The 11,425-nt window shown below is 36.1% G+C and overlaps 1 protein-coding gene across 1 annotated transcript; it reads right to left on the reverse strand.

Annotated features, from left to right (window-relative positions):
- Positions 1–2,136: 2,136 nt before the first annotated feature.
- LOC104284223 (transmembrane emp24 domain-containing protein 11-like) lies at positions 2,137–7,442 on the reverse strand. The gene is made up of 5 exons (XM_009882524.1): positions 7,300–7,442; positions 6,324–6,424; positions 5,470–5,595; positions 3,044–3,190; positions 2,137–2,297 (listed from the first exon to the last, which is right to left on the reverse strand). The coding sequence occupies exons 1-5, from the start codon at positions 7,427–7,429 to the stop codon at positions 2,148–2,150; spliced, it is 654 nt and encodes a 217-aa protein (XP_009880826.1). The 5' UTR covers positions 7,430–7,442; the 3' UTR covers positions 2,137–2,147.
- Positions 7,443–11,425: the final 3,983 nt, after the last annotated feature.

Below are 11,425 nucleotides of genomic sequence, written 5' to 3' on the forward strand. Positions count from 1 at the left end.
GCTGACAGAGCCACAGACTGCATAGGAGGAACCTCCGGCTTTTGACTTCATTAAGACTACTGCCCCCAAAGCGCTTCCCAAAAGAGCTGTGATTCAGATTCTGCTTTATACAGTTAATTAAAAATCTTGAAGGAGACTGAAAACATTTCATCAAAGCAAAGATATTTAATTATTGTTATTATAGATAAAGAATGAAGAGCTCTCAAGCTATAGTCAAGGCTCTGAGTCTCATTGCTGGTTTGAGCAGAGACCTAATTTATAATGAGGAGCATAATCTGCGCCTTTATAAATTCTGACACGGTGCCTGCCCTTTTGGTTTAAAAGCATAAGTGTATTGTAAGTGATATGAGTTAAGTTTGTCATTGGGATGTGGTTAGGAGCCTTACACTAAACGTCAGCTAAAGTCTGAACCACAGCCTTGTAGCAAGCCTTTATTAAACTTTCCCCTTAGACTTCATACACCATATGGTTGTAACATATCTTTCCTTCTTTCCCACCACCAAAGATGTTATTACAAGACATGTTGTAAGTGAGTGTTCTATAAAAGTGAATTTAATAACTCTTATTTACTGGGTATTTCAAGTGACAATTCTAAAGTCTCAGAATTTTAAAATATAGGACACACCTCAGTGAATAGCTTATATGAGATTTTATTTTGATTGATTTGGTCTGTAGAGCATTGCTTTTTGTCTCTACTTTGTATCAACTTTATGGATTGTCACATACTTATAGCTGTATTTTCATTCCCATACTGTAAACGTAAGTGAACTTAAAGGGCAATGTCATTTTGTTGCTAATGAAAACAAAAGGTGAGAAGATAGAAAAGAGAAAGCAAGCAGGGCCTTTAAAACAATAATTGGTCTGCAAATATTTTGGCTTTTACTAGCTTTTAGACTAGTAAAGGGTCTGGAAAGACAAGTAGGAAACGAAATCACAATATTCTGCTATCACAGTGCTCTCTAGAAACTTTTTCAAGTTTCATGACTTTACATGTTAAACAAGTGCTAAGATGGATCATGTTATAACCACCTCCAAGTCCTTCTTACTCCACTCCTGCTTTGTCAAGCAATTACCTGAATTTTTAACCACTGCTTCTGACTTATAATTGCATGATACCGTAGCTTCTCTGCTAGTTGTACATAAACTAACTAAATGAAGGCATAAAGATACATTCAACCAAGTTGCAATAGGTGAAATGGAAATATACGATTAAGTAAAAAACTGGTAAGCTTCTTAGACAGTCACATTACACTTGCTGAATAATTAAAATAAAAATAATTCTCCAACACAGAAACAGACTGAATAATTCAGTGTAGGAATAATGTAAAATAAAATATATAGGCAAAAATTCAGTGTTTACCAAGAAACCTGTAATTTCGTTTACTTTGGCATACTTCATAAAGACTATAATTTACATAAACAACTGTGGCAGAGGTCTGATCTCAACTATATATCTTAATGTTTAGGGCTTATCTAGAAATAAAATGTAAGTGCAATTCCAATTGTTTGTCTGGGTCTCTCTCTTCCATGGTAATTGCTGCAACCACTGAACATAATCTTAAGGGTGGTCTCCACTGTCACTTAAAACTTCAAATATTTTAAAAGAAAACAGACACAATTCTATTTCAGGGAAAGCTAGGTATTACTACACATACATAGTTTGAGTTCAAGCCACATTCACCAAATTAAGCATTGCAGGGGATATAGTTGTTTATCTGCCTACTATCTGAGTCCTAGTCAGTCTGAAATGCTGTACTGTTTGTGGTAGTACTGAATACAATTACTAAGCAAGTAGAGAAATTTAAAATATTAGGAAACTTTTTTTGGATTTCTACTTTAGATTTAACAATGCTGAGTTGATTTTCAATGCTGCCTTAGTCACTGAGTCCTTCTTCTAGATTTAGCTTTACATCTGTAGAGGGAAAAAAAATAATCATAAAAGATGGGATTCAAGAAGAAAAATGTAAGGGGATGCCAGAGGTTGCGATATAGATGGAGAAACCAGAGTTAGAGTAAGAATCAGAGTAGAAGATGAGAAAGGCTTCAGAGTTACATACAAGCAATTTTTACATAGATGCAGGGTTTCTTTGGATATTAGGTGTTACGTGGTGTGCAATTTTTGAATATGTGCATTTACTTTATAATATTTAAACAAGCTTCTTCGATATAAAGAAATCTCTGAGAGATTTCATTTGCCAGATTCCAATGGAGACCAGGATTAGTGTTTGTACAATAGCCCACCACAAAATATTGCTGTTGGTTTCTTCACTTGTCTTCCGAAATTTTTCTTCACGCTCCTAAAGAAAAAAGGAAAAACATTACCTTTTAGCATCTGTATGTTTCATGCTGCTCTCCAGGTAACTAGACAGGCATCCCTCTTCTGCATAGTAGTGAACAAACACTTCGTGTCAATAAAAATGGAAGTTTGTTCTTACCCATAAGGTGGGTGTCTTTACAAATCAAAACTGAGAAACAGACACACTTACATATTGCAGTCAAGAACCTTTTTGCAGCCGAATTTCTTTTTTTAGGTAACTAATTGATATATTTTCAACACAGTCTGACTGCCTGCATACAAATAGAAAAGTGAAGACAATGGGCGTACACTTGTTTGAAGGAGGGGTTTATTTCTAACTGCATGGGAATATATAAATATACACTCAGTCGTTTCTTTACCCACTCCAATATAGTTTATGCACACAGACCAGCATGGAAAAAACAGCTGGCAACATCACCAGCAACGATACCTGCCACCTGCTCAGCTGCTGTTACTGAATCTGACCAGGAAAACTATATTTGGAAATTCCTACTTTAAAATAACACCTGTTGCTGTAAGCATGAGTTCACAGTGATTAATTCGTTTTTATGTTACAGCTTAAAAATATTTTGCAAGGTAATGTAGACTATATTGGTTAAATACCAATAGATTTTTGTGAGTTAGTTAAAAATAACAGTGCAATTAAATAATAAACGTCATAACACTTTATAAACCAATAAGTCTATGTACAATATTTTTATCAGTTCCATTAGGGAACATACATACTCTTTCATAGTTTTGTTCTTTGGATATGTGATGAATTTGCTCAATTAGATGTTCTAGTCTAAAGTTAACTTCATTCACTTTGTCTTTGGCTTGAACAACAGATTCATCCAAAAAATGTTCTCCAACTCTAATGTCCAAATGGATACGCTGTGAACAGAAAAAAATATTCTCATTACTGTGTCTTCTGTGCTTTCAATATTCTTTAGAAAAAAGAAACAACAGATAATTTCCCTTTAAGCTCATTACAGGAAAACAGTTTTAATTGGTTATAGAAATCCTTCCTAAAATGAGAGTCAGATGGGATATTCAACGTGTTTCTTAATTTTATTTTTAAATTAATTACACAAATTTAAAATCTCCACTACTGTTAGGTCATTATTTTATGCTAGTATTGATTCAACCACCATGCAAATGTTTTCTGTTTTGTCCAAAGTAGTTTAAAAAATGAGCACCATTAGGACTGCTCATTGTATTTCACATTCCAACCTAATACTGCAGAAATTACTTTCTGCACTTTCTACACTTTCTGTTGTAGAAAGCTTTTTATAGATGCACCTCGAGGTTTCCTCCACTAACAGTTAGGAATATAAGACTGGAAGGAGACCAGCTGTGTCATTATTTGCAATTCTTCATAGGTATTAAAGCAGAACAATTCATAAGGTATGTCCTGCCCAAACCATGACAAGGTATCTTTTTTCTTTCTCCACACACGGTTTACCTGGTATGAAATACCTCCCAATATCCTATAAACTATTGTATGATCTATAGCAAAAATGCCCCAAACCTGCCAACAATAGACCCATAGAAAGAACGGGGAAGAATGCAACTTGCAATATTAGGCAACTTATTTGGGCATGAATGAATGATTTTACTAAAACTAACAGGAGAAAGTTCTCCTAGAAGCCAATTTGTACCCAAGAGAAAATAAAAAAGTTTTAGCCAAACAGATAATCTGCGGAAATCCTAGAGCTTGGCATTACCATGATAGAAATTTGGTCTACTCAGACATCAACCACAAATTAAGAGCACATCTCCTTTCAGCTCTCTTAGAGTTAGCTAACTGAACTTCCAGACATCCATCTCACAACCTTATGGTAGCCTTTGGTATTAAACTTTGGTTTGAAGCAGTTCAAATAACCACCACTGCATCTGATTCTTACAGAATACCACTTAAAGATTTAACTTACTTAAAGAATGTTTTTTCCTTTTGTGATCTTTATTTCTGCAGATATAATTATAATGAGCAATATTTTCCTTTTTTACTGCTATGTTCTTAAGATAAACAACCCACTTTTTTTAATATTTGTTCTATTAATGTTATCCTTCCCTGCACCTATTCACTTCTTTTAAATAGGATGAGCAGAATTGCATATGGTGCATGCACCATATAAAATGATATTAATACATCTCCATCTATATCAGATAAAAATCTCCTGGTGCATCCTCAGAATCACGTTCATGGTGTGTAGTTAACTATGACCAATCAATGCTTTATACCCCTTATCCTGACTAGTTGATGAGCTCCACAGGTTTTTTTTATATTTAGAACCCAAGAGCTTTTGCAATGTGTATGGTTAGCTTTCCATTTATGTCCATAAATCAATCCATAAGAGCACCTGCTTATTCCAGTGTAATAGTCTGTACTGTTAACTGTACTATTAAGTCTTCTTGGTTCTGTGTCATCTACGTGTTCCCAAAGCATACATCTAGGATTAAATTTGGCCTACCTCGCTTAACACATTTAGAAGATGTTTATATCTGGTTATATAACTCTTTTGCTGTCAACTGGGAAAAAAACCACCCCTAGAGTGTAATTCTCACCTGTCCAACTATCTTTTGAGAAGAGGCATGTAGATAAAATTTTCAAAACAGTGTTTATGAAATTGTTTGTTGAAATAGATTAGAGCCAGAATATCACCTCTGATGTCTTCTTTTTTTTTTTTTCAAAATCCGCATTAATACCAACTTTGTTGGTAGTAAAAAATATCAAGTATGCAAATATATGCTTAATTTGAATACCTTTCAAAAATCAAAATGTTATATTTTCTTTAGTAATTCAATTTAAGCTAGTGAAAATATGGAATATCTTCATGACAAGTGTTTGTGTAAGTAGATCTTACATATTTATCTTTTTGAACCAAATAGTTTTTCTGATTGATCAGAATCTTTCACATTCAAAGCACTGTAGAAACATTAAATCACTCCAGAGGCACTAGTCTTGCCTCTTTAATCTTGACTTCTTAAATATCAGAACAAAGTCTTTTTATCTCTTCATCTTCATAATTCTAGATTTGTCTTCCTTAATCACTAGGAAATGATGAATTATCTGCTTGAAGTTAGACCAACTTCTAATCTAATTTGTAATCTCTGCAGTTTGTAAACGATTGATACCATTACAACAAAGAATATTTAAGAAATACACCTACCAGTTTACTTCCTGCAAATGCTACAAATCTTGTGGAGTTAGACTGTAAACAGATAATATGCTCCCCAGATAGATTGGATGTAAAAGAAAATGTTCCTTGTGGCCCATAGAGTTTTGACAATAGTACCTGTAATTTAGATATTATATATGTTGGGTATGTACATTATAAATATCAATAAAACCATCAAAAAACAGTACTGTGAATTGGATGTAAAAAGTACTCAACCTCCTGACATCATTAAATTTATCCGAATTTCAGAATAGACTTAGAGAAAAATAAACAATTTTAGCTCACAGTGAATATTGAAATGCTGTGGATTTCTGCAATGTACAAAAACCAATGCTGCCTAAAACATTTGAAGTTTGAAAGCTAAAACCTCGTCTAGGCACAAAAATAAGTTGCTAAAAAAGCTCAGGACCTCATGGCAAGTTGACATGCATGATGGCTATATGCAACCTCACGGTTTGCAGTTTGACTTTTGCAGTTTAGTTTATCATCTTCCTTTCTGCTGCTCAAGTACATTCTGTATCATTTTAATTTATTAGTGAATTCTCATTTTTTTTAACTCTAACCTGTTTTCTCAGTTGTCACTCACTATTCTTAATGACTCAGTTTCCCAAATCCAGTGGTAATGCAAAAATTGTTAACACACGTCATTACCAAACACTGTAATTTCTATTTACTTTGACAGAAATCACAAGGTGCTTATACTTTCAGCACCAAAATAGTGAACTACCCAGTAGACTATAGATTTACTTTTCCCCAAACGTGTTTATTATTTTTAGATAGTGCTGCTTATCAGTGCCAAAAGTCAACTCATATATCCTACAGAAACATTCATAAAGCATATTTACCTCGGCAGAAGGAGTTGTGACAGTCACAAACATTCCCAAACCAGGAGCAGATTCAAGATAGTCTTGTTTATGTATATCCCAGCGTTGTACTTTGTAATTCGCTGAATAAAAATATAGATAAAAATCTGCTAAATAAAACATTGCTTAATATTAAACATCTTTATTGCTTTTTCAGCAAAAATATAAAGATAAATGATTAACAATAAAACAATATATGTATTTAATATGCTTATGATTAAAATTGCTCAGAGGGCACTTTATAACAGTGTGAAATGCTATGAATTTTTACTACACTAGAAAATGTTCTAGAATACTACAAAAATGCTTGATTAACAAGTTATACTTTCTGATTACTCCTAATGCTCTGTCAAGATTCGCATACAGAAGGTGTGCTGAGACTCCAAAAGCATGTGTGCTGTATTCAAACCACATTTTTAGGATTGCCCTTCATATTTATCACATTATTTATAAAACAGATAAATACATATCATATATATTTTGTTATCCCCTTTCAATCTAACATTTACAGTCTTGCAGATGACTTTAATGTGCTTGTGATAGCCCAGGTGAAATGGAACTTTAGTACATCTTGAATTGCTTCCTTCCAGACCAGTGTTGATCAAAGAAGTAACTCTCCCATTCGTATGGGGAAAACCATGTTACAGAAATTTTGTTATGAATGAGTAAATCAGTCAGAAGGTATAGAAGCACACACTGAAGCAGCAATTCCACTGCTGTAGAGTTAGAAGACATCTTTTTCTTTGTCTAGTCAGTTCAGCACTCTGGAGACTTGCATTTCTTTGTGTGATGAATACTCACAACTTGTGAGGGTGTTTTTTATTTATTTTAAGTGTGCCCTCTTTCTCATCAACATGGTTTTACCATATATTATCAATCACAGATTTTCCTGTTACGTTACAAGCTATCTTAGTTATTGTACAGGTTAGATCATCATACAGCATTGATAGGTACCTACCAATTACCAATGTGTCCGTGGGAACATCCTCAATTATACATTTCTCTTCTCTTTCTCCGCTGTGAAAATATAAAGCAAGTGAAAAAGAAATCCAAAAGTTCATAAGAAATCCTATCAATTGGCTTTTCATGGTTTTTACATATCCCAGTTATATTGCTTTTGAAGATAGCTGTTTACGAAAGTATGTAGTCCTGTGGTTGTTCCTTGTTTGCTGCTTATCAGTGAATTTTTGAGGGAGAAAAGAAACTGTGAGAAAAGGCAGCTGGTGGTTACACATTTATAAATAACTACAGTATGTTCTGCAGAATGAGATAACATGAAAAAGATAACTTGTAAAATCTTTCTTCTTTCCCAGAACCTAGATTAAAGTTTTATTTTATACACATAGACAAATAGGAAACGGGAAAGGACCTCTCAGGTACTTGAAATCAGTTCCTTAGATTACTCTAAGCAACCACATTGGCTATCTCCTTCCATAAACTGCTCAATTTTCAACTTAAAAGAACTTGGTAACTTATATTTAACATTTATTCTGGGTGATTATTCCAGAGCTTCACTCCTCTTTTATTAAATAATCTTGTAATTTCCAACATAAATCATTGGACATATGTATATGCCTGTACAAAACCCACAGGGACTACATAAAAGTGCTGAAAGAAATATGAAGAAGGAAGTCAAAAGAACTTGAACAATAAAAGACTCTGAAACACTAATTAATAGGACAACACAGGAAAAAAAAATAAAATTAACACTTTCTGAATAAGTCTTTTTTACATAAGAATGTCTTTCTCATACATACTGCCTAATAAATTCTTTAAAGGTTATAGTGTAAATTAAATAATGATAGAGGGGTTTGTTATTACCCTTTGTACTAATATAGACCAAACAATCTATGTGCCTGATGACAAACTCAGTTACCACTCAAGTGTTCCTTGTCCTATAAACCGAGATCACTCGGTTTGGCCTCAATGTGAGAGGATATGTGGTCATTGTGCAGCAGCAAGGACCTACCTGTGGGATCATTTCTGGTATGGTGGAACCACCTTTGAGCTCATTTTCCCCTTCAGAAGCTTGCTACACTCCTGTTGTAAGACTCTCCAGTTCAATGACTGACTCTTTCCAACCCTACCATGTTCCTTAGCAGCCCCTGGCATTTGCAGATGAAATTGTTCAGTCCTGTCCTTGAATGCGTCTTTGATGAAATTCTTAGTTCACTTCAGAGTTCTGACATCTTGACTTCAGGGTATAGGATATAAGCTACCTCTACTGCACACGCATGTGCCATATAGGCAGTACGCAGTGCCATAGGCAGGGAAACCACTATCTCCTTGTTGGAATTTTACCAGCATTTATTACACTTGAAAATATGGTAGCTGGATTTTTATGTTACGTTCTGGTTTTATATAGCTCTCAAACACTCAGCTGCATAAGGTGCACCCTCAATGCTATGTACACACTGAAGAATCATGTCTGGCCTTTTTCCCTTATTTTTCAACACCTCCTCTGAAGTCTTCTTTCAGTTTCCTCATAGAATGTCCTATTTGCATTTACTGTTATTTGGTGACACCTATTTTTTGGTAAATAAAACTATGTTGTTCTTCCTGTCTGTTTCTGAGCAGCCCTTCTGAGCATATGCTTTATCAGGAGATGCATTCTGCTAGGGCTGGTAGCAGTAGAATTGGCTCCATCATGACAAAAGAACATGTATTTTCCTAGTATCAAGGAAGAAGGATGGACACCAACTCATCCTCAGTGTCTGTAGCCTAAATACCTAAAATTTCAGGGTGGTAACTCTTCCTGGATTATTTCACATCTGCTGGTTTATTGCCCTTCATTGCACCTGCTATTTATAAAGCTGTCTCAATAAAAATGTCTTTGTCTAATACTGACATGGGCTCACAGCCATCATAAGTTCAGTTCAGCGTGAAGTATCTTCACAGAAGTTCTACCACAAGTATTCATTCACCTCCAGCAAAATACAACGTCCCTATACTGATAAAGAGATTGCCAAAGACAAGGAGCCTTGATTCCTTAAACATTAGTTCTTTTTCTTTGACTCCATATGGTTAAGGATAGAGGGATACAAATTACTTTTCATGGTCGTTGAATTGTTAGGAGTCTCAAGGGTGATATTAGGACTCCATTGCTACTTTAGCATTTATCCATTAAAAATAATTTTAGGTTATACAGACTCTTATCATATAATTGGACTCTTACCCCTCCACCACAGGGAGATACTGGCTGACATGCACCTGCATAAATTCTCATGGCACACTATACCTGCAAAAATTATAGGTTTGTCTGCAGATTGGGAGCTACTTAAGCAATCATCCTTTTAGCTTTTCGTTGACTACTTGAGGTTTCCAAAATTCCATTTTCCAATGGTAGAATACAAGGTGTACAAGGAGATGTCGCTTCACCCTCCACTCTGCTCAGACCAGTTGGGACACATTACTTCCGTACTTTTGGCTAGTCACTCTGCTCAGACCAGTTGGGACAGACACATTACTTCCGTACTTTTGGCTAGCAGATGCTAATATAGTAGGGCTGCTGGACTTGAAACAAACAAAAGTAAGGCAACCTCCATGTGATCAGGTTGTCATGCAGCATATTGAGAGGGTTTTGTCTCAAGCATTCACAATACCTGTAGGTTACCACGGACACAACTTCTGCATACTACACCCTATTAAACAGGATTCAGCTGACTTCAGAATTGCTGTATCAAGTGTTAGATTAATTTCTGAGCACATTAAATATTGTCACGGAACAGTCTGAGTTCCTTTCTTATGTTGGATCATTCATGACAGATCAGATATTCCCAATGTACTTCAATTATCTGGGACTGGGAATATCATGAAATGGCCTTTTTGCCTTCCTGTCGTGGTTTAGGCCAAATCGGCTACTGGGGACCTGGAGGACCCCAGATGGGACCGACAGATGCTCTCCTCTACCCCTCTTCAGAGAGAGGGGCAGAGGAGGAAAAAGAGACTTACGAGTTTAGAAGGAACTAAACTACTTTAATGAAATATTAATAATAAAATAAAAAAGAAATAATGAAATATATACAAAACCGTATCAAGCTCCCGAGATGACAATCACGACACCGGCTGGCACTGGGGCAGTCCCAGGCTGGACTCAGTGACGGACGGGAACTGGCTTTCGGGGATGCCTTCAGGATCGGGATCGCAGGCAGACAAACAGAGTCCTCCTCAGACGTCGGCCATTGCAAGAAGAGAGAGAGAACTGACTTTTCGATCTCTCAGCCTTTATACTGAGCATGAGGCAGATGGGATGGAATACCCTCGTTGGTCAGTTTTGGGTCACCTGTCCTGTTCGCTCCTCCTTGCAGGTGGGACCCCACTATGCTTTTCCGCTTCTGACCCTCCAATGGGGCAAATAACAAAGTTGGTTGGCCTTGGCTGTTATAGCAATAAGTATAAGCAAGGTCCTCTCTGCATACCATGGCTGGGCATCAGCTATAAACATAGGTCTTATCACTCTGAGAGAGTGAATATTGTCTGCACAATATGCTGTTAATTTCAGTTGTTAGAGAGGCCCAGTTAAGAAGTGAAGTTACTGACCAAAATTGGTTCTGTTTTACCTCAAACCAGGACATGCCTTCCATAGCATCAAGTGCTCTCAGGTCTTTTGCTGGCAATCCAGTTATATCTTGATAGGGACAGTGCTCATTCAGTGATCAGAAAGGCTGGCACCTGCTTTCCCTCCCATTGTAGAAGTTAGGCATACGTTAGTTTCCGTGACAATGCTTAACTTAGGCAGAGTGGCTAGGATATTAGAGCTATTTTTCAGTTAATCCAAGACTGCTCCTCCCTAAAATGATCTTTAACAGCAGACCCTGTGCCATTTTGACAATTGTCTGCAACATTTCATAGCAGTGGACAAGATTCGGTCAGTTAGAGTATTGGGTACAATACACTTACAGAGTTGGCCCTCTGATATAGCTTCTCTGCAGTTGTGGGAAGGCATATTTACTTAGCAAAATGGAACAGAACCTTAAACTGCAGTTAGAAAGTTTGTTGCACACACACAACCTGAGCATCCATCCTAGACATTTTGGAATATTTGGTGGAATAAAATGTCTGCCCTCTCCTTAGTGCATTTAAGG

The sequence above is a fragment of the Charadrius vociferus genome, unplaced genomic scaffold, assembly GCF_000708025.1.
Source record: "Charadrius vociferus isolate BGI_N301 unplaced genomic scaffold, ASM70802v2 scaffold213, whole genome shotgun sequence".
In the NCBI taxonomy this organism is placed as follows: domain Eukaryota; kingdom Metazoa; phylum Chordata; class Aves; order Charadriiformes; family Charadriidae; genus Charadrius; species Charadrius vociferus.

Bases quoted from the DNA above. Each gene is read 5' to 3' on its own strand.
- LOC104284223 (XM_009882524.1), bottom strand. From the start codon at position 7,429: ATGAAAAGCCAATTGATAGGATTTCTTATGAACTTTTGGATTTCTTTT. The intron at 3,191-5,469 runs GTAGGTGTATTT...TTCTGTTCACAG, and splicing joins CATTTGCAGGAAGTAAACTG to CGTATCCATTTGGACATTAG. The intron at 2,298-3,043 runs GTATGTATGTTC...TTTTTTCTTTAG, and splicing joins AAGAACAAAACTATGAAAGA to GAGCGTGAAGAAAAATTTCG.